Source organism: Vidua macroura, chromosome 14 (genome assembly GCF_024509145.1).
Source record: "Vidua macroura isolate BioBank_ID:100142 chromosome 14, ASM2450914v1, whole genome shotgun sequence".
Lineage (NCBI taxonomy): Eukaryota > Metazoa > Chordata > Aves > Passeriformes > Viduidae > Vidua > Vidua macroura.
The window spans coordinates 19,721,684-19,744,063 of record NC_071584.1 but is presented as its reverse complement, the minus strand read 5'-3'; the positions used below and the strand labels follow the sequence as shown (position 1 = coordinate 19,744,063).

The 22,380-nt window shown below is 38.2% G+C and overlaps 1 protein-coding gene across 1 annotated transcript in view; it reads right to left on the bottom strand.

Annotated features, from left to right (window-relative positions):
* DIAPH2 (diaphanous related formin 2) overlaps window positions 1–22,380 on the bottom strand; it is a 174,623-nt gene that overhangs the window by 71,151 nt on the left and 81,092 nt on the right. The window contains exons 24-25 of the mRNA XM_053989875.1: window positions 18,642–18,766; window positions 2,426–2,590 (exon numbers count right to left, since the gene is read on the bottom strand). Coding sequence (XP_053845850.1) covers window positions 2,426–2,590; window positions 18,642–18,766 — 290 coding nt within the window. The remainder of the gene's footprint in view (window positions 1–2,425; window positions 2,591–18,641; window positions 18,767–22,380) is intronic.

The following is a 22,380-nucleotide window of genomic DNA, read 5'->3' as shown; positions in this document are numbered from 1 at the left end:
CTTTCTTTTAAACCACTCCTGAATTACAAACTCAATTTATGAGTTTGAAAGCTGGGAATTTAGCCTGACTATGCATTGTATTTCATGGTAAATCAGATGTTTATTACATATTTATTTATGTATTGCAGATTCAGTGAGTTGTATTACTGTAGCAAATGACCTGCTGCATTCCAGGGACACTTCAAAAAAGCCACCACAAAAACCACTCCTGAGTCACAGAGCTTGAAAATTCCTTTGAAGCAAGTAATAAACAAGCAAATATTAGGAAGAAGGAAGGGTCTTACAGGTACATTTATACTCAGGACACCGAATCCACTGTGGGAAAACCTGTTTGGTATGAAGGCAACATAACAGATGTTCTTGTCCTGTCTGGTTCAGGGCATCAATCTTACAGAATCCTGGAGCCCAGAGTAGTGGGCACCAATAAAGAGTGTTCACTTGGCTGATCATTTAATGTGCCTCCTCATTTTGGGGAGATTTTCACTTTGTGGATGTTGCACTGCAGGGCACACAGCGGCCATCAATCAATAGCAGTGTTGATCCAAAAGGACAATTTATTTTACCAAACCCATCTCTCATTCTGCCACCTGATCAGTTACTCACATCTGCTTAAACACTGCCTGAAAAAGGAACACAGCCCTGGTTCTCTGTGTACATTTCTAATGTACTTTAAGATTTCATTCCTTATTCAAAGAGCTGCATTTACACAAATGTGAGGGAGCAGTCAGCACTGATAAAACTGTCTACCAGATAAAAAAATATCACTCCACTGAACAAAACAGCCTCTCTGCATTTCATGCAACTAGACCCAAATTCTCTTTTCCTGCCTCAAAAACAACTGTGTCTTTTTAGGCTCAAAATTCACCATCTGCATTAAAAGGAAGCCCAGAGAGCAAACAAAATCTAAAACATTGAAAAACTGGGTTTTTAAGTGAAAAAGAAAAAAGGGGAATTTTTTTAAAAAAAGGAAAACTTTTTAAGAAAAAAGGAAATTTTCCTATCTAGTGCTGAGGTGCATATTTCATACAACTTCCACAGCACAATCAGCCTGAAAGGAAGTTTATATCCATTTACAGATGTAGGCATGACAGATTTGGTGGATGTTTTTAAATCCTCTGCCACCAACACAAATAAAACATTCAGAAAGTGACAGCCTGAAAACATTACAGGTCACTTGATTCAGAGTGTGAGAGAGCCAGTTAAAGGGAAGAAATGGAAAAGAACAAACTGGCATCTTGCTCCAGGCAACTGATTAATCATTATTTGATAGGAGCCTGATCCTTTTGGGCTGGATGTTGTATCAGGTTGCAGTTGTCCTCAAGGACAATGGAAATTTGTGTTTACTTTCAATGGAATAAAGGACTAAAATTCTAAAAAAAATATTCCTTTTTCAGAAGAATAAGGGACTAAAATTCTAAAAAAATACTTCTTCTTCAGAAGAGTTCTAAATATTAAAGAAATGTTATTATCCAGTAGATCTTTAACTGCAAAGAGGAAAAAAAAAGAAAACCCACAACAAACCACCCTTCTTGCTACTTTTTATTCAATTTCTCTGCAGTCAGCAGCTCCAAGAGAATACACCTTTTTCTTTATTCTTCAGCCTTGAGTTTGACTCGAGTTCACTGGCAAAGGAAAATCCTGTGGAAATGCTGTAGTAAATTCCTGTGATACTCCAGCAACCTGGAGAACTTTGGAACCTCCAAACTGAACTGGCTCATGGCACAAGAAAGGAGCTTTATCCAACAGACAGCCACTAGCAAGAACATAAAATGACAAAGAGGAAAAAATGAGCCACCAATAGCTATAAAATATCTGGAATTATCCTTCAGCCAATCACCCAAGCACTGGAAGAAGTTGGGGAGGCATTACAGCCACGTGAGCAGACAAATGTAACACGTGTGCCTGCTCCAGGGAATGCTTGGAGATGTCCTCTACCCCCAGTCTTATCTGATTCTCTTGAATTCTTATCAGTGCTTATTACTTTCTCAAAGTAAATCCCACAGATTAAAGGAATTTCAGCATATTTTTCCTCTGGGGAAACTTCATGTTGCAGAAAATCTTAATTCTTTTTTTGTAAATTTTTTTGCCCCTTGTAGAAGAAAAAAAAAAAAAAAAACATCCTTCACTGTGAACTTTTAATGTTTGCCCTGGTCCATTAAAACTGATTCATTACATTGCTAAAATATCAAAGTTGAGTTAAATTTGGCTCAATCTTATCCACAGTTGAGCTGTCACCTTACACACTGGAGGACAATATGAGCAAAATCTAAATAATTCTGGAAACCTTCACCCAATTTCCTGCTGTGGAACAAAACAAAAAATTAAGCATAACAGAAAAAAACCAGAGATACAAGGAAAGAATTAAAACTGGGAGGAAAAAAACAATCTGTAAGAAAATACATAACATTTTGCAGGTATTACTCACCAAGAACAGAGTTCTGAAGTTGCTCAGATCACCAAAGAATTCTTCTATGCTTATTGCTTTGGGATCAAAGGTGAAGTATTCTCCCAAATTTTCATACAGTTTTGTCATGTTGTTGTGCATGTTGGACAGTTTTTCATATTGTTCTCGGGCACTCTCAGCAAAGCTGTGAGGTTCTGTCAAGGAAAATGACTCAAGTGGAGCAGAAATAAAGTATAAAAAACCCCAGTAAATAAAGGAAAGAGCTCTCAGTACAAAGCTTACAACTGCAAAATGTGCTTCCAATATGACATTTTTACAAATTAATATTATTAGCAATATTAATATTATCATTTTATGAATTACTATTATTAATGTCTGCAAGTTCATACCAACACTTCCATTGAATGATCCCTTTCCAATGGTGAAGATTTGCCACTGACAGAGAATACAACTTGCTCTATAAAATGTTTTAATCCTGTAGGCCTCTTTAATTGAAGAGATGAACAATTTTACAAAATGAATTCTATGAAAGCACACAGTGAAATTTATTTTGCTGTGAGAATCTGTGATCTCACTGCTCCAGTGAAGCCACATCCCCCACCCCACACACATATTTTGTAGGTAAAATGTGCATAACTACCAATGACAAAATCATACAGAATGACATCTCATTTTCTTTGCCTTCTATTACAAAATTCTGCTCTGTGGATTCTTTCCTGCCCAGCCACACAGTTCATGCCTCAGGCTGCCTGTACTGGGTTCACTTTTTGAGACACATCTCAACTCTGTAATTTCAGCCAACTTACAAAAATGAAATATCCACCCACCCGTCCCAGCAAAGTGACAAACAGCTTTGAGAAATTATTAGCGAGAAAAACACCATGGAACAACAGAGCCTTGGTTTTTTAAGGAAGCCTAGAAATGAGACTGAGATTGCTGAGATCTCAGCAGCCATCATTAAAGGTTTGACATAATGCTTTTAAATAGAAAAATGTGGTGCTTTTTTTTCCCTGCATGGAAAAAAAAAGAGACAATTATTTTGCAAATAGAGGGAGGGTGCAAGCTACTAAAGGAAATATTGGTTTGCCTCAAAGCAAGTGCAAGTTAGTCTGCCCTTTTCTTCTGTGGGGTTGTTTGGAGCCACAAAGTCACAAATCACTGGGAAAACCACATCTGCTCCAGGATTAAAGCAGCTCTGCTGACAGTGGATGGAGGCTGATGGAAGAATAAAGGACACGAGAGATTCCCTGAGCTGCAGAAACCCTGCAGCCCGTGGCTTCTCCCTCTAGAGCTCCTTCCATGAGAATTCTGGTGGGGAACAGGGCAGAGCTCTGGCCCAGCCTCTCCCCAGAGCTGCCCCTCTCATTTCAGAGCCTGCTGGAGCCACATTTCTGATCACACACCTCTGCAGAACAACAGCCAGCCTGCAAACCACACAGGGGCCAGAGACACGCAGAGAAATCCTAAAAAAAAAAAACATTTCTTTTTGAGATTAGACTAAACCCAGAAGGGATCCTGCAGAAAACAGTCAGCAAACTGCAGAATAAAGCATGGAAATTGAGGTGGATGTTCTGCTCACAGCGTTCCTGTAGCTCCTGGATGCTGCTGAGGACCTCAAGGCTGTCCCTGCACAAGCTGCAGGCAAGCACAACAGAGCTGAAAAAACCTTCCATTGGAAAGGGGCCAAATATCCCACCTGGATGTGCCCATTTTATTGAAGGGAGAGTACATAAATAAACAGTTAAAAACTGGTTCTTAAAAGTATGATCGAAAACTTTATCAATATCAAATTTTCCAAGCAATCCTCTCAACTAAAGCCTCGGCGGCCTAAGAGCAAAGGTGCCAGCTCCTGAAGTTCATTTAGAAACAGAAACCCTCTCAGTGATGGATATTAATTTACAAAATCAAGATTTTGAAACAATATCTGCCTGTATAGTGCCACAGCAGTGGCAACAGCTCATTCTCAGTTTATTGAAAACAAGTTTAACCTGCTTGATTAGAATTTCAAGCTTGGACTGTTGAGCTGCTCATCTCAAGATAAACCTGGTGCAGTTCAGTCTTCAGTGACATTTAACTGCACAAAAGGAAATGAAAGTTTAATGGCAAGAATACATTAAATAGGTAATAATGGCACATTACTGAATTATTGAGCACAGTCTAAAATTTTTAGAAAAACACAAATTGCCTTAGAGTCAGCAGATTGCTGTCGTGAGCAACTCACCAAAAAGAAATCCATATAAATGTAGAAATTAATTCAGTGGATCCTTTAAAAACAATCTTACATTATGTAATACAAACCCCAAAATGATTGAAAAGTCTGAAAAAAAGAAAAATAAATACTTGGACAATTCCAGATTTGCAGCCTGTTCTTGGAGACAAGAGCTCCCAGCTCTGCACTGATGTTGCACTCACATAACAAATAACAACAGTAAGCACTAAAACACCCCAGTGCTGCTACTGAAAGGAGATATTTTAAAGCACCCCTCCAGAAATAGACACTGTAATTTCAACATTATTATTTTTTATCTATTAAGTACCAAACTGCAAGCAAGAAATATCTTTAACAGATGGCCTGCAAGACAAAGGGATGTCAGCAAGACGGATGAACGGGGTGAGCCAAGAGAGAATTGAGGATTTCAACTGTGCTTAATTTTGAAGAAGACAAGGCAGAGCTGTAAAGACAATAGTTCCCAGTCATAGAGCATGCAATATTAACAAAGCTACTGTCACACTCTGTGTGCTTCATCCAACCTTCCTATGTCTAAAATATTACTAGTTTAAAACATCCCCTTGAAATGTAGTGATTCAGCCAATGGAGTGATTCCAGGGAGCACAGCCAGATGTGCCAACACCATTTCATGAAAAAATTCGTGAGGAATGTGAGGTGTGTAACAGCAATCCTTCATTCCAACAGTTTTCCTGGAGAGCCTGAAGCTTTACCAAGTGCTCATTTAAAAACTCTAAGCTTGGTTTCACTCTGGCCACTCCAAACCAAACCAAAAATCACAGATTTTTTTCACTAGCAAGTTTAGGGGTGCTTGTTCAAGTAGCAGAAAATACTTTATTCAGAAGCTTGGTTTTTCCACATTTTCTTGCATACCACTGCAGAGCAGGATTCTGGCTTGAGGAAGCACCAGGCTAAATATCTGTTTTAACTTGTTAGAAGGGAAAGTTTGAGTCAATGGTGTCATCTTTAATGAAGGATGCACAAGAGCTCTTAGTTTCTAATCTCCCAGCTCATTCATAATAGAGCATTCTTTGAATTGATCTGTGGCAATGCAAACAGAACTTATTAACTGAAGACAGAAATTCAGCTTTAATAGCACTAAGTCATTTCCACTGATAGCTCTATTTTCACCTGCTATCAGGATGTAAACACATGCTAACAATTTCATCACTCACTCCATCCATAATGCATCTCTGTGACTGCACAGCAGCCAAGACTTCTGGAGCATACACAGATAATTATGAATCACAATTATATCCCTAATCTTTTCCTCCTGTTGGAAGCCTTTGCAAAAACAAAACAAAACAAAACCCTGCAGAACTCTTCATTGCAATACACCTCACCCTACCCAAATCAGAACCCAAAGAGGCCAAGAGCCATAGCAGGAGCCCAACTTTATCTGTGTGCACAAAATCACGTGCTTCTGAAAAAGATTCCCTAATAAAATACTATAAAAAGCTCAGTGTGAGAATTTCTCTCTCATTACAAAGCAAATTACCTCATCATTCAGAGTTTGACAGAATAGCTCAGGAAAAAACCCAGACAAAGCAAACCACAGTGGCTTCTGAGCTGTCTTGGAGCAAGGAGGGCTCTTCCTCCCTCTTTGTTCCATTAGTACCTGAAATTATCATTAACTCTCAGAATTATGTAACACAACTGCATTCATTGTAAAAAGACAGGATTTCAGTGGGTTTTGTGTTTGTGGGAATGAAGCACAGAAAGGTCACAACCATCCAGGAACAACCCTGGCTGGACCTGCTCCTTCTCCCAAAATCTCAGAATAACGATTAATTCACGTTAATTAGGATGAAGCTTTCTGACTTGTGCTTAAATGGCCATAAAACTTTCATCTTGGTAAACACTAAAAAATCAGTCAGTGTTTACTTCCTCCCAGCTCTAAGCAATCAATTCAGTTCCTAACTTTGCTGCATTCAAACTTCTCTATAATGAAAAGACAATTTCCATTGATTCCACCGCATTGCTATGCACAGGAGAAAGCTTTTGTCAACATCATTTCAGTATTACTTTTTTATTTATAATTCTGTTAACAAGGACACAAAGATCACTGCTCGATTCTCTAAAAGTCCCAGAGGAAGTCTCTGGGCAAAAACTGATAAACAAGGGCCTACTTTATAAAATATTCAGTCCAAGGTGCAAAGCCCCACAGAACTTAAAACTTGAACTGTTTCAAACTGGGAAAGTTGGCTTCAAGCTTGAGGTGGCAAATTAAGAATTTCCTGTGGTAGCAAAAAGAAAACTTTAAAAATAAATAAGAGCACTTGGCTCTTCAAAGAGAGCACAAAAAAATCAAAATTTCTAAAGCCACAGGTTAGGGAAAAGGCAAGATCTTATCTATATTAAAAAAAAAAAAAAAACACTCCAAAATTAGAGCTAGGCATTAACCTAAATGAACCTGAACTGGGTTCAGTTGTGGGTTTTATTATTCAAAGAAAAAAAAAAGTTGCTCAACTCAGAAATTTTTTCCTGTTATTGGCACAGAGAAATAATCCCTGAATTCCATACACCTGTTTTAAAGAGAGAGTTTTTAAAAGCTCTACAACCCCTGAAAGCAAACCAAACCTTTCATCCTGGCAAAAGCAACACTTTATCTCCACTGATGCCATCACCATCAGAACTTTGCATCTGCCTGACAACAAAAATCATCTAGTCCTTAATTCTCAGTTGTGATATTCTGATTTTTAAATAATTTCAAACAGTATGAGGAGTGGTATTTCTAGCTTTTTTTCCAAACTCAAATATCTGTTTTATTTTGTGGTGGCAAACAATTAATCACTATTCCTGCATTAATTAGAAGGCAACAGAGAGAACATGATAGTCAAGCATATATCAGACAGAAAATGTTGCCAGAGTAATGGATTTGTAGCATCCCTTCCCTGGAGAACAATTAGATAAAAATCTCTTTAGATGAATAAAAACAAGAAGGAAACAACGGAAATGCAGCTTGTACAAAAGAAATGCTGCTGTAAAATTTGTTTTGCATATTATATTCAAATTAGTTGTGGCTGTTTCAAATAACACAAAGTGTTGACATGCTCTAACAACATTAAAAATCAGTTTTTAGGTGTTTCAGCAAAAGCCTGGTGGCCACTCCTAGAAATATTCTATTACCTCAGGATCACACAATCCAGTGCCTTAAACAATAATTACAGCTTGGTGTGCCCTGAATCTTTCAGGGAAGCTGCAGCCACTTTCCCTCTCTTTGATCATGCAGCTTTTCCTCACTTCAGCTGGGTTTAATTAATGTCTGAGCTGTCACTGCACCTGCTTTTCACAAGCTTCAATCAGACCTGATGGTTACTTCAGGGAGAGGAAGTTTTTGGTAAAGGTTGGGGAAGGAAAGGAGAAATTCCCCCCTGTATTTTTAGGTTTCCTTTAGGGCTGCCATGGCAGAAATCCTGAATTTCTCATTTTGAGAAATCTGAAAAAACTGCTGATTATACAGTCTTTCAAGAGCCCAGATGTTCCAAATCAAGGAGGAATTTTATGTCACCTGGGAAAAAAAAAAAACCAGCACAGAATACCTTTATTCAAACTGAGATTTGTTTAGCACAAACAACTGTTGCAATGAATGTTCACAAACTCAAGCACAGGAGAAAATCAAAGTGAAAGTCTACACTAAAATGGCTTTATTTTGCAGGTGCCTATGTAAAACCACACATCAAATATGATTTGAGTAAGGTGGTGTATGTCCCTCCACTCCTCTTTCCCCTCCAGACATGGTCCCACATTTTTGGGATTAATAACTTTTTGGGCAGTTATAGCTGCACACAAACAGCCCTGGCCCCAGTGACTGGGGTCAAAGCAAGGAAAAGTCAGGAAAGTGAAGTTATCCCTCAACATTCTATCTCAGACAACAGGCACTTGAAAATATCCCTTAAAGAACTCTTCTGGGCAGAGGGAAAAGCCAAGAGCAGACTCACAGGCAATGAGGATCTGAAACCCAGCTTTCCTTTACCCACAGGCACCTCCTGGTGCTCAGTGACATCCTTCCCCTCCAAAACACTTGAGCCTTGGAAAAAAAATAAAAGTTTCTGTTTGGAGTGTGAAGTGTGGAGGGCAAAAAGCAGCTCCATCAACACCAAGAGCTTTGCCAAAGTAGAATCTCAGGACACTTTGATTTTGGTATCTAAAAGCTGCAGCTCCAGGGATTTATAGAGTGCACTTCCCCTTCAATTTCTGATTTTAAAATAAGCATACAATAATTAGGGAATGGATTTCTAATGGATTATCACTCTAATAAAGCACAGTCCTTTACAAAAAATATCTTTCAGTGATCTAGACAACTTGGTTTAATATAAATTTAAGGATGAAAGCCCAGTTTCCCCCAGGCAATGCTTCACAATCAAGGAGCCATTAAATCTCTGGTACATGTAGAGAAGTAAATTTGTGTTCATGGAATTTTTATCTATGGAATCTTTACCTGATTTTCTGCCCTGTATAATTTTCCATGTTCTGTGGACTCCTGACAAAGCTCTCTGTCCCCAGCCAGCCCACACAGGCTCTTTTTATTCTCTCCTCCTTCCCTGTCCCTCTCTGGATCCTGCTCAGCTCTGCAGCACGATTTAGGGGATGTCTCAGGGTGCAGAACAGAACAGAGCTCCCTCCTGGGGCATGGCTCCATCACCTTAGGGATTCACCCAAAAATCCAGCAGAGATCTCTGATCTGAACTCTGCAATTAAATGTACAAAAGTCCGTTCTATACAATTTACAGGACATATGTTGTTCAGGAAATAAAAATTAGAAAACTGAGGGAGGGGAAGCTCTCGACTGTCACACAGCTACACCTCTGCACATCATTCTGCCTCCCCATGTGTGACATTTACCAATTTCCTCCTTATTCCCACTGCAATGGAATGTAAGACATCTGTACACTTCTGTTCACAGAATTCTCACTACAACCCAATATGAAAGAATCAATATAATCCTGTGTCTCCTCGTATCAGGGCTTTCCTTTGTAAAAAGGAATGAAAATCTGAAGGTAGAAATAAACTGTCAAAGAAAATTGATATTGTGCTTTGCATAACACAATTTTCATTTATAATGCTCCAAAGTTCTTGTATTTTAAACTATTAACTTTATGAAAACTCTGCCTTAGTCCAGACCTGTAAAAACAGAAAGGATCATTTTCCAAAGGGATTTATCTTTCTTTTTTTTTTTTCTGACATCAAATAGTTGTAAGAGAAATGAACATTGTGCAGTAAAACATGACACATTATTAGGTGCTTTTCAAATTCAATCCAAGCAAAGATTATACCTAAATAATCCTATAGTTATCACCTGGAACACGGTGAGCATTTTCACTTTGCTTTAAGATGGATCAAAGAGGAAAAAAAATAAAGAAAGGAAATATTATGTGATAGGAAAGGGAGTGGAAAGTTCTTTAAAAAGCACTGTTGAGTCTGGCAAGACAAGAGATTTAATTCTTTCTATACAAGGGGCAAACAAGGAGAGAAAACCCCTTTAAAGAGCAACAGCAAGGTAACAAAAAATGAGTCCCCACAGACCCAGCTAAACTGGGTAAATTCACCATCTGGGAAGGTTTACAAAAGCTTTTATTAGACATGACTGAGGGCATATAAACACGAGGTTTTAGGTTAGTTCACAGATTCAATATTCCTATAAAAATCAGAGGATTTTTCATGAAGATGAATTACTAACATTTTTCTTTCATATTTTTTGCCTCTGTGTATTCTCCTCCCCCAGGCCTGCCCCCAGGTATTTCTGGGAGGTTCCACCACCCTCCCAGCCCTCCTTTCAACCCTGCCCAACAATTTTCAGTGCCCTGACTTCTCTGGTGTATGGCATCTACACAAACATAAACCCATGAAATCAACCCTCTCACAGTGCCATCTCTGCACCACAAAATAAAGAACACCCCTTAGCAAATATTCAAATTAATTAATTTTACTTTATGAGGAACATATTGTTATTACTGCCATTCCTACTGTGTTGACTTTCTGGATTTTTACCTCATAAAAAAGAGCAGACAGTGCACAATTTATCCTGCCAAAACCCACATCCTCCTAGATGCACAAGTCCATTACTGTTTTTCTCCATTTTTCTCCATTAGAGTGGAGAAAAACCTCACCAAAGTTTTTCCTCACATTATTAGGTCTTGATTCCTGATCCACAAACCATCCATGTTTTGCTTTTTTTGCACGGGAATTATTTACTGATTTTTTTATCTGGTAATTTAGACTAAATTTTGTTACAGACTCTCTCTGAAGCAGGCAGATAAAAATGGATTTCCCAGCAGCCCCTGAAGACCCTGAATGATCCCTTATTTGCTGAACATTTTGTTACCTCTCATCTGGCTGTGTTCACACCCCTAAGGCAGCCTGGAGTCTGAGGCTGAGCTTGTCTCAAAGCAAATCAACAATTTTCACATTACTGGTCAAGCACTGAAACACTGATTTACTAATAGCTCCCTCTTGGCTTATATCTTGTTTTCTTCATAAAAGAATGGAATATCTCATGATCAATTATGCAGGCCTGGGTAGAATTCTTTTCCCAACAATGAACATAAAGATATTGAAATACATAAATATAATAAAGGGAACAAAACCAGGTACCAAGCAGAGTACTGTAAAAAACTCATATTAGGATAAAAATAAACATCTGGAATCTTGCCAGATGAGACCTGACCAATTTAAAGTTTTTCAAATTCCATTTCACCGAGCAACGTGCAGACTCCATCAAATGAAACAATTCACCTGAAATATCTCAACAGCACGTCTGGTACTTGATGGTTTGCAATAAAACCAGACTAACAATTCTTTGGATGCTTAGTGCACCACAGAGGAAAATACAGAATTTCAGTATACCTTAAGGAGAATTTCATACTTGGAGTGATTAAACCCCCCTACACACACACACACACAGAATCACCCACGTTCAGCCCAGAAGCTTCACCATGGCTCGTTAAAGCTGAGAAAAAGAGGCTGTAAAACAAAGCTCTAGGTTTGGAATGATGGGGTGGTGCTCTGGCTCGAGATAACCCTGCTACTCCACACACCCCACAAGAAGCCCTTGTGATTCCAGGCTGACTTTTAAAACTTGGAGATTTAGCAGAAGGCAGGTTGACAGTCCTTTCCACCAGGATTTCTCACATCCCTCTTAGAATTTACTCAGGATAAACAAAGCAGAGGGCAGAAAAACGAATGCTAGAACTGCTGAAACCTGAATTCCTCAGGCATCTCCCACCACAGAAATGTTCACATTATCCTGCCTCTCAGTAGGGAAACTGGACTTGACCAAGCAGAAGGAGATTAAAGTTGTTTTTCCACAAGGTTAAACTCATCTTTAATTGGGAAATATCTAATTCTACCAGCGTTACAGCTTAGTAACCATGCATGCTCAAAGCACAAGAGGAAATGAAGGAAAAGCATTTCCCTTTAAATGGCCAGTGTAGAAACCTGCACAACAATTCTGAAATTAGGTTTTAATGGGATCATGACAAATGGATTGATTTTTTTTCCCCCACTAATTTAGAAAGATGATTATTTGGGACAATAATTAGCAACACTGCCATTTAGTGTATTAAATAACAAACCAAACAACTGGTTTCAGCCATGACCAGAAAAGGAGAGTCATTCTATTAGAACAGCAAAATAATTTGCCCTTTCTCAGCACTATATTTTTATAAGTTAACTTTCTCCAAAGATTCACAGCATTCACCTGCTGCACAACCCAGCAAACACAAGGGGTAATGAGCTGCAGGTCTGGAATATTTATCTGCAGCAGAAACAGAACATTTAACCTCACCTTAACTCAATTATAGCCATTGACTTTCATGACAAACATCCAGTCACACCAAATGTGACACCAGCCATGCAAATACTTCAAAGCTCTTTTAGTGGGGGCACTGTTTTTTTTTTTGTTTTTTTTTTTTTTTTTTTTTTTTTTTTTGTTTTTTTTTTTGTTTTTTTTTGTTTTTTTTTTTTTTTTTTTTTTTTTGTTTTGTTTTTTGTTTTTTTTTATTCCAGAGTGAAAAATCAGGTAAATGAAAGGATTAGTAAATGCCACAGAGGAATTCCATTTCTCAGTGGAAATCAAATTGAATGGCAACAATTCTATCACAACTGTCAGCGAACAACAAGCTCTCCAAATAAATAAACAAATAAAGACATTTCAGCTTCTGGGATTGTTTGTGTGAGTGTTGCTGGGCTGCTCAGGGCTGACATTTCAGAATGTGTTGATGATGTTGTTCCCTCTAACTGTAAAAGGTCCTGGCCATATTTCTGACACACTAATTTTCTTATTTTCAAACTTTTACCTATAAAAAGGCAGCACTGCACACACAGATCACTTTATGTGCTGGGGAGACACACTCTCCAAAGACTAAGTAAGCAACTGAAGTACATTGGAGCTCAACAACATCAAATACTGGTGTTTTTTTTTTCCCTAAAGCTGAATCATGTCAATTGAATATAAGTAACTAAATATAGCCCAAATTGCTTGTAATCTGATTTTTAACTTGGCAGGGTCAGTTCTTCAATAGGATCCAAACTGCTGACATGCCACGAGCCTGAACAATTAGCAATGCAAAAACCAGAGAAGGAAAACTCTGTTTATTCACCGATGCCCTGAATTTTCCAAAAGAGCCTCTAGTTTGGAAAAAGAAAAGCAGATTATTTGCACAAACTAATTCTTCCTATCTACTATCACCGTGCTTTCAGCAGGGGGATTTTCTGGCAGCTGCTGAAATCCAGCAGCCCCTGAGTTGCACTTCTCAGAATTACAAGCACGAGCAGTTAAATCAAGAGTGTCTTGGTTGCTTTGGCAGCCCCATTTAAATATCAGGCGAGTGTTCAGAGATAAAAGGTTTTTAAATGTAACATCTCCGAAGATGATACACTGTCAATTTCCTCCTCAAAAGTGCATTTTAGGGATTCTTTTCTTGCATTTGGGGCAATACAAAATAATGCAAATCTGGGGCACGCAGACTGGGGGCTGTCAAACAGCCAAGCAAATCGCTGGGATCTCCAATCTAATACTCAAATCACAAAATTTTGCTGTCTTAGAGCTACAAGAACTTGGAACAGAGCATCCTAGATGCAAAATTTAACACACAGCACCCATGTGCTCCTTCCTCCTTTGCTCATGTTAACCAATTTGCATAAAACCCTACAGAATAGGTGGTGCAAGGTGGATGTTCTGAAGAACATTTGATTAACTTATTACCAATGAATTCAAATTGACACAAGTCTGTAGCAGGGCAAAAAATAATGGTATTCATGGCACTTAAATAAATACAGGCTCTGCTTCAACTAGTTCCTTGAAACTTGAACAGTTTATATTCTAAAATTAACTGCAAAGCAGTTAGACTTGTAATTATTGCTTAAAATGTTTTCCATTTAAACATAAAACTCATAAAACTAGATTCAACAGTAAATAAAGCATTACTTTCCTGCGCTGTGCCTTCAACAGGCACTGCAAAGTCTTTTCCTTCCATTTAGTATTTTAATTAAGAAAAAACCAGGTGTTTTCTTGTATGAAGCTAATAGAAAGTTAAATTAATCACAAGTTTATTTTTTAAGAAATAATTTCTCATACTCAAATGCAAACAACTGCAAAAATTACGAAGTCTTAAAAAATCAATAACAAATAGAAGTTTCCTCTTACTTCTGGGTGCTCATTATGATTTATCGATATTAAGCAAATCCTAAAGTTTTAACAAGTTCATCATTGTTTCATCTTAAACAGCTGCAACTTTCTGCTTCCTGCCCCTTAGAGCTTGTTTTGAACTGTAAGCAGAAGGAATCAATTTAAACAAATGCTCAGCCCTCTAAGAAAACCCTCTGATGACTTCTGCGATGTAACAGCAACTTAAAATATAGCAAATAAAATCCACGCCCCATCAAGAAGCAGGAAGGTGGACTTCTCTCCCTCCACAGTGCTTAGGAAAAGTATTTTCTGTGGATAAATAACTATAATTCTCCTTTAGTCAAGAACTGCACTTGCAAATAAACTCTTTTCAAATGGCATTTTTGCAGCTAGTGAGAACAAAAACTTTATAAAAATCCACAAGAGAATGATCAGCTGATTCTAATGCACATGAAATCCTGAACATTCCCACTGCATCCAAGTCCCCGGATCATTTCTGCACAACTGAAATGCATCAGGTGAGGAAATCAACCCCTCATATTTCGTTGTGAGGCTGTAATGGTGGTTAGACAGAACAGGGAGCATAAATGCACATCAAGAGAGGATACATGCCTGTCAGGAAGGCAGCTCTTTATTCCATAAAAAGGATTCTCTTCTAATGAATGGTGTTCCTTACTGGAAATTAAAATTAGTTCACAAATTGCTGCTGTTCCATTTAATGATAAGATGAATGCCAAGTGCTTTGAATTTTTTTTATCTGCAGTAATTTTTGCTCTTTCATTCATCATTCCCTTAATTTTGCAATTCTTTAAAAAAAAAAGCTTTGAATTCCTCACATGTATGCAATCAGTTAGAAACCCACGTGGCAGCATGGATTGCTCTGGTAGGCAAAAGATTTCAGTAAGTTTGGGCACGTTCATGTCTCTTATTGGGGCAAATGACCCAGCTGAAAGGCAGAACAGCCACACAAGGTCTCCGTTTAGGGCTCGTGTAGGACACATTGGAGAAATAAACTCATGTTTTATTTTATAAAACACCCAGAGCCAAAGTTATTCCTGTCCAGGTAGCAGGATAACAAAAAGCATGAACCCAGTGACCAAATGTGTGCCCTGCTGCCCCTTGGAACAGCGTTCAAAGCTCCTGTCTATTTCCAGAGGAATAAATTGTTTTCTAGAGGAATAAACTTTAGTTTGTGTGTGTGTTGGAAAGGGGAAAGAAGTGATATTTATTATTCATGTATTTATAGATCTAAATCAATATTAATGCTAACTCTGTACAACTTTCCATTTGTTCTCTCTGAAATTGCTTTTCAATTCAGTTGTTTTTATCTTTGTTAATAACATTTCCATTTGAAGTCCATGAATGAGAACACCTTTCTCAATCCCCAACTAGACACCCAAGCTTTAACATCACTGAAATCTGTGTATACACCTACAGCAAGCAAATAGAAAATTCAGAGTTCTGCAGTCCTCAGAAGATCTTCAATTAGAGGCACAAACACTGAAATAAAACAAGGAGAGCCAGATTTGGCATAGTCTGTAATTACTTTTCTAAACTGTTGAATCAGACTCCCCAGTGCTGCATGCAGCAGGGCTAATTATAAAAGAAACCTCTCCCATTTAAAGCTGAATTATTTACAAATTGATCTTCAGGTAAAATACAATTCCAGTCACGGATCACATCATGGAAAAGTTGTTTCAGGAATCACACGTAAGTTATTTAATATAGCAAGAAATTCATAGAAGGACTATTTTAATCCCTTTATTTTCTTCAGCCACACTGCACTGAGATGAATAACTGTATGTGCTAAATAAAAAACTGATTAAGTGAAGGGAGAAATTAGAAACTGACCAAGAAAAAAAAAAAAAAATCAAAATGAAAATGCAGGTAGAATTTCTATTCATCTTTTTGTCACTCACAGCACCAAAAGCTTATTTGATAAAAAAAGTTAGAAAAACTAAGATTACTTAACTTGTTTGACAGAAGTTGCTTCTGTATTTTGACTATTAATTTCTTGATCACAAATTCATATTATGAATGGTATTTTTCTTGTCACTGGCCTCCTACATCAATCTGATACTCCAAGCAGTATCACTCTCACATCCTCTGCAGAAAGTCTCGTCCTGGTAAATAGCTTTGTTTATGACAGGAATGAGAAACTATGCCTTGAATATTATAATTGCTGCATCCTAAAACTCTACTGAGACATCTCAAGTTTTCTGAAGCACTCGGAGAGATGTTCAGCCTGAAATTCTGTAACTTTCTGATCTCAGGATGTGCCATCACCAACAAATCTTCAGGCAGCTGAGGAAATCAAAGAAATACATACTGCAGACTAGGGTGTCATTTTTACACCCTCCATGATCATTCTTCAATCTAATAAAAAATAGGGGAGTGTAGAAAACCTTAAGATATTCAGTGATAAGCAGAAACAAACTCCATCACTTGATCTGAAGGGAGATGACTTTTGCAATGGAAGCACAGCATTTATCAGGTCATCTGTTCATGATGCAAACACAAAGCCCAGGTGGAACCAGCTCCTGGCTTGCAGCCTTGGCTCTGCTGTCAAGCCCCCAAGTGCCAGGGCTGATAAAAGCAGGCAGGCATGCACAGATCTGGGGGTCAGCTCCAGGGGCTGGAATCTACCTGGAATCAAGGCTCATGCACTGAAGCCAGGCTGCCCAGGACACTGGGAATAATTCACTTTCAAACATTTCACAGGCTCCTCCTATTTTTTCCAACACAAAGAAACATTAGTAGTTTTTTTTTTTTTACTCTTTCGCATTGTCAGACAAACTTTTTCTTCTCTAAGAAATTCAGGTGATAAGCTGCAGAGAGAAAAATGTTAAATATTATCTACTCGGCTCCTTTTCCTCACCAAATCATCTGAGTGATGCTAATCATGTCTAAAGGTAAACACATAGGCAGCAAAACAAACTGAACAACAATTTCTGTAACCTGGAAAGCAGAGCTGTCAAACTTGCCAAGAAAAAAAAAAAACAGTGGTTAAGGTGCATTTCATAAATTGGTTTGATTTATGAATAAAAGTAGGGCCAACGTGACAGAATTCAGCCCCTGATGGGGTGACAAGGCACAGAACAATTACAGGGCAATACTGAAAGATGTTCTGATGTGAATGAAGCTCAGGGAAATAATAATGAGCTTTGTTTAATAGCAGAACTGATAAAAGTGATTACCAGCAGCAAGTCCCTGAACCTTGCACGTAAGACAAGGTGCAAGGCAAGATGGAAGGAATAAGAAACAATTTTCCACTTAGTCAGGAGTTGTCTCCCTTAAGCTACTTTCCAGCAGCCTTGTCAGAAACTTAAAATAAATCCATACAGAGGAGATGTTAAATATCTGCTTGTGAAATTCTGTCACTGACTCCATTCAGATGGTAAATCCTGCAAAAAACTGACTTTGCACAGACACAGCAGAGGGGAGAAATCTGCACTGCATCCACCTACCAAACGTGATGAGCAGCTGTGAATGGATCTAAACATCAATCCCCTCCTTATTTCCTCTGAAAACCCCAAACCCACGAGTTCTGCCACAACTTCTGTTGCAGCAAGAGAGGAGAGATGTCACAGGAATACCTGAGCTTCTGGAAATGCACACAATGCCCTGGACTTGGCACCACACTCCAAATGCTCCCAGTATTTCCACACAGAGCTGGGATTTGAGCACAATAAAATCCTGGGAATTTTTTTTTTTTTTTAATTCCTTTAAAGGAATTTTTTTCAGTCTTTGCTGCATTTTTGTGAGCTTCTTGTATCTTCAGTAGACTTGTTACTTTAAACTTTTGAACAAAATGAAAGCTAGATACAAAAATACAAGCTAGACTGACATGATATTAAAGTCCCCCACAGATTTAACTTGGTAGTGCTAAAAGAACCCACAGTCCCTATTCTCTACAGAAATTAAGGGACATAGCACTTCAGAGTGAAAACAAATACAAATATTCCTCTAAAATGCTAGAAATGTAACTTAAAACCATTAACAAAATTAATAGTCTGCCTGTCAAAAACCACATCTGGAGCTAAAATAATAAATGTATGAACTTTGCTGCTGGTATTTTTCTAAAATTGATTCAATAATTCTTTTCAGACAGAAAAAAAAAAAAAAATCCCCATACTGAGTTTATGGCTGCTCACTGCAACTAATTCCTTCAGGAAAGCTGTCTGGACACCCCCTGAAAATCGGATTATTGATGCTTTCAGCTCTCCTCAGTTCTCTGTTTGCTTACATTCACCACGTGCACTTTTCTCTGCTCTAGAAGGAATGCATGAAAAGAGACTTAAAACCTATTTTCAAGTGCTGCAAGTACTCAGGCAGAGGATCAGAATGCTCAGATCACCAGTGAGGACGTGCCAAAAGGATATGCTCATCTTCTCTACAAACTTGTCGTGCTCATCCTGGGTTTTAGGGAAATTCTCAATGTCCTTCTCCAGGCGCTGGATCTGCTGGTTCATCGAGTCAAGGTTGCTCTTCAGAGTCTGGGCTGAAACTAAGGGGAAAAAAAAGAGTTTATAAAGTGATTCCAGAAAGGGTATCAGAAGAGGAAAAAACAATGTCAGTATAAATAGTCTGAAAGAGAATGATTCCATTAAGTAGACTCATATTTTTCTGAATTACAGCTCATGAAAAAATCCTTCCCTTCATAAAAATAAAGTGGAAATATCTACTGTAATATACCAGATCATCATATTTAACATTGAAATGTCACCACTTAATTCTACCATTAGTTGAAATTATTCCATTTCTATTTAAATTTATGGTAAAAATTCCAATATTTCTAATATTATTATTATTTCTAATATTCTTTTAAATCTAAGTCAAAGATTAAAAACTAACTAGAGTTCAAAGAGATTTCATCTTCTTAATTCATGTACTTGGTGAAATGAATGATCTTATTAACGTACATTTCTGTTACAGGAATGATTTAAAGGATAGACATGGGGGAAAAAAATTAAATATTTTTTCTTATATTGAAGTTACACTGATTTCTGGGGCCCAGAGCTGTGTTAACAGCAAAGGTAGGTCTGAATAATAAGAGCTGCTGATAATCAAAAGGAACTAAAGGACTCAGAGTACAGCACACTAATTAAAAAAAAAAAAGAGGGGACTGTAAAGAACTCCTGCTTGCTGTGTGACAAGCTATTCTAATGAAAAGCACTGGGATGCCAATTTGGATTAAACAACCCCTAAGTGATACATCCTGTGAGCAAAAAATGACAGCAGCATCGTGGAGGTGAAGCAACCCCACATCAGAAAGAAATTCCAGACCTGGGTGAAAAGTGAGAGCCTCTGCAGAGAAACTCCTGGTCCAGCTGGAGAATTCCAAGAACCTCAGCTGGAAATATTGACTTTTATGGCATAATCCAGGAGGCCCATGGCTGGTTTTTATCACACAGAACAACTGGACAAACCCTTGCTCTTCAGTCAAAGCTGCCCAAGCCCCTCTCCCATTCTTTGTCTCCTCTTGCACAGCTCTCAACTCAGTGCTCTTAAGAAAAAAGCAGAGAATCCCAAGATCCCTTTTCACCCAGTGCAGCCAAGAAAAACAATCAATTCTTTTTTTTTTTTTTAAGGAGTTTTTGTTATCTTTTGCTGGAAAGCAGTTTGCCCAAAAGTTCCACTAAGTACTTTCTAAAGAATCATTTATTTTTCTATTTTCTTGCTGTTAAAAAAAAAAAAAAAAAAAAAAAAAAGACTACATGAGCTTAAATAGTAGAAGGAAATTGAGTCACAATGGCCTGAAAAACAGCACATAGGAAATAAAAATCTGGTAAATAAGGGAGCTGTTCCCAGAAGAAAATCAATTTTCTGTTCTTTCTACGTAAGGACTCACATCAGCCGTAACACTGATTTCATGAGCGTGTTCAAATACATATGGCACCAGAAGAGCTGCCTTTATAGCAGCCATTATCTTGATTTTATTTTCAATTTTATCCATTTTATACTGGCCACCAAAGGAACTACTAATCATGTAATCCTAGAATTATAGTGGAAGTTTTTTAAGCTTAATTCAACTGAGGTGGGAATCTGTATTGGCCACAGAATCCTTGTAGCTTTTAAATTCACATTTGAGAGTTAACCTTGAAATCAACCACTACAGCACTCTGAATAACACAAATTATCAAAGCTTTTAGGTTCTGGTTGCATTAGTTTAATCGTTTGATATTATGATCAAAGCACACATTTTTGCTCGAGCTGAAGAACTTGAATTACTGTAGTATCTTTATGGGCTTTTGTGGACTTGCAGAAGGGGACAAACAGCACTGAAGGAAAATGGTGGAACTGAAAAATAAATGAGGAGGATGCAAATGGTCATTCTGCTCATAAAAAGAATAGCAGCTGGCAAGTAAACAGGCAACATAACACAGGGTTTAACTGTTTGCAGCAGTCTGAAAATACTTAAATGCATGACCACGCAGCAAGAGGAAAAGTTTATTTTTGTCTGGAATTCAAAAGTGCCAAGAAATTCAGCAAGCAATGACAAATAACTGTTGAACTTTGTGATTAAGATGGATGGAAAGTGTTTCCAGTAATAGTCTTGTATAAAACTGAGCTCAGAAAGGCCCAGATTAGGAACATACTGGCTTTGAAAGCAGGGAGGAACTCCACCCAAGCAAGAAGGCTGCATCCTAAAGCTGTGCTTCCCATAATTAACTTCTATACTCACACTCAATTAACAAAAAAAAATGTTGTAGAATGTGCAATTCTGTTCACTTTCTTCTCCCCCTAGCCCAGGCAAATGTACAAGTTTCTGCTCAAATAATTTATGCAGTTGTTGTTCTGCAAGACAAATTTCAAAAGACGACAGAACAGGGAACATATATATATAGACTATAATAAAATATCTGCATTTCCTCCCATAAACCCTTTTATTAGAGATTTACTGCTTCAGTAATGTGCAAAGGAATCAACATGAATACCTTCTACTTTCAGGGAAATTCATGTAAATTTCTTCAAACTCTTGCAAAGTTTTAATTTATGAAGGCATAAATTCCACTTGCAGCACAAAGCCATTTCCTTGAAACCATTTCAGAATGCACACCCTGAACAGCCTGTCCCCTGCCCTCCTCAAAGACAGAGGCTTGTTCACCTTCCATTTGCTCATCACTCCACAGGAAAATTAGGCATTTCACTGGACTCAAAAATGGACATGAAAGGCAGCATTTGGCCTTCAGCAGCAAGGGCTCTTGCTGAAAAAGCCTCTCTGGAGCAGCCATTCCAATATTATTCCACTTAATGTTGCAGCAAGAGAGAACAACCAACTAAATCCAATACATAAATAACTGCTGTTGAGGTAGGAACGTGAGGCATGTACAGAAAATGAGAAAAATATGAAGGAAAAAACCCCAACAGCAAAACCCACCAGAAAAAAAAAAAAAACAGGTAACTCCCAGACGCCTGAGGATGAGCAGACCCCCAAAAAAAGGGGAAGCAACCTAAAGGATGCCTGGCCATTCATTTCCTTGTATTAGCAAGGCTAAAAGGTTTGCCACGTTTCCAAATGAGAACAAATCAAGAGCAGTAAAGAACCCTTTACCCTCACAGCTCTACAGGACACTGAGGACTCCCAGCCACGGTGGAAAGGCAGCATCCAAGAAATGGGAAAGTTTGAGAATTCAGAAGTCAGTCAGATTTGCTGACACAGGGAACAGTGAAGACAGAGGATTCCTTCCATTCAGGAAGGAATGATGAGGATTCTTGGACAGCAGGTTCAGAAGGAAGTCAAAGGGAAGAAGAGGCAGGGATGAAATTTTTGAAGTCTCTGTGAACACGTGCAGATGGGGGGCAACCAGCCTGGAGGAACTGTCTAAAAACCCACATAAACCCCAAAACCTATATATGGACCAATCTTCCAGGCCAAAGAGAGGAAAAAAGCAGCAAAATTTCTCAGTTTGTGCCAAATTGTGTCAGTCTGGCCCTCAGTTTAGCCCTAAGAAAAGGCTGGCTTGAGACAGCACCTGCAGCTCAAAGGTGGAAAGAAATGCAGCACCTTGAATGTGTGTACCTCAAACCCTGGTGAGAAAAGGATTTATGAGACAAAGAAAAAAGCCAATAGCAGAAGTTAAACTTGTGTTTCAACTCACTAATACAGAACTAACACAG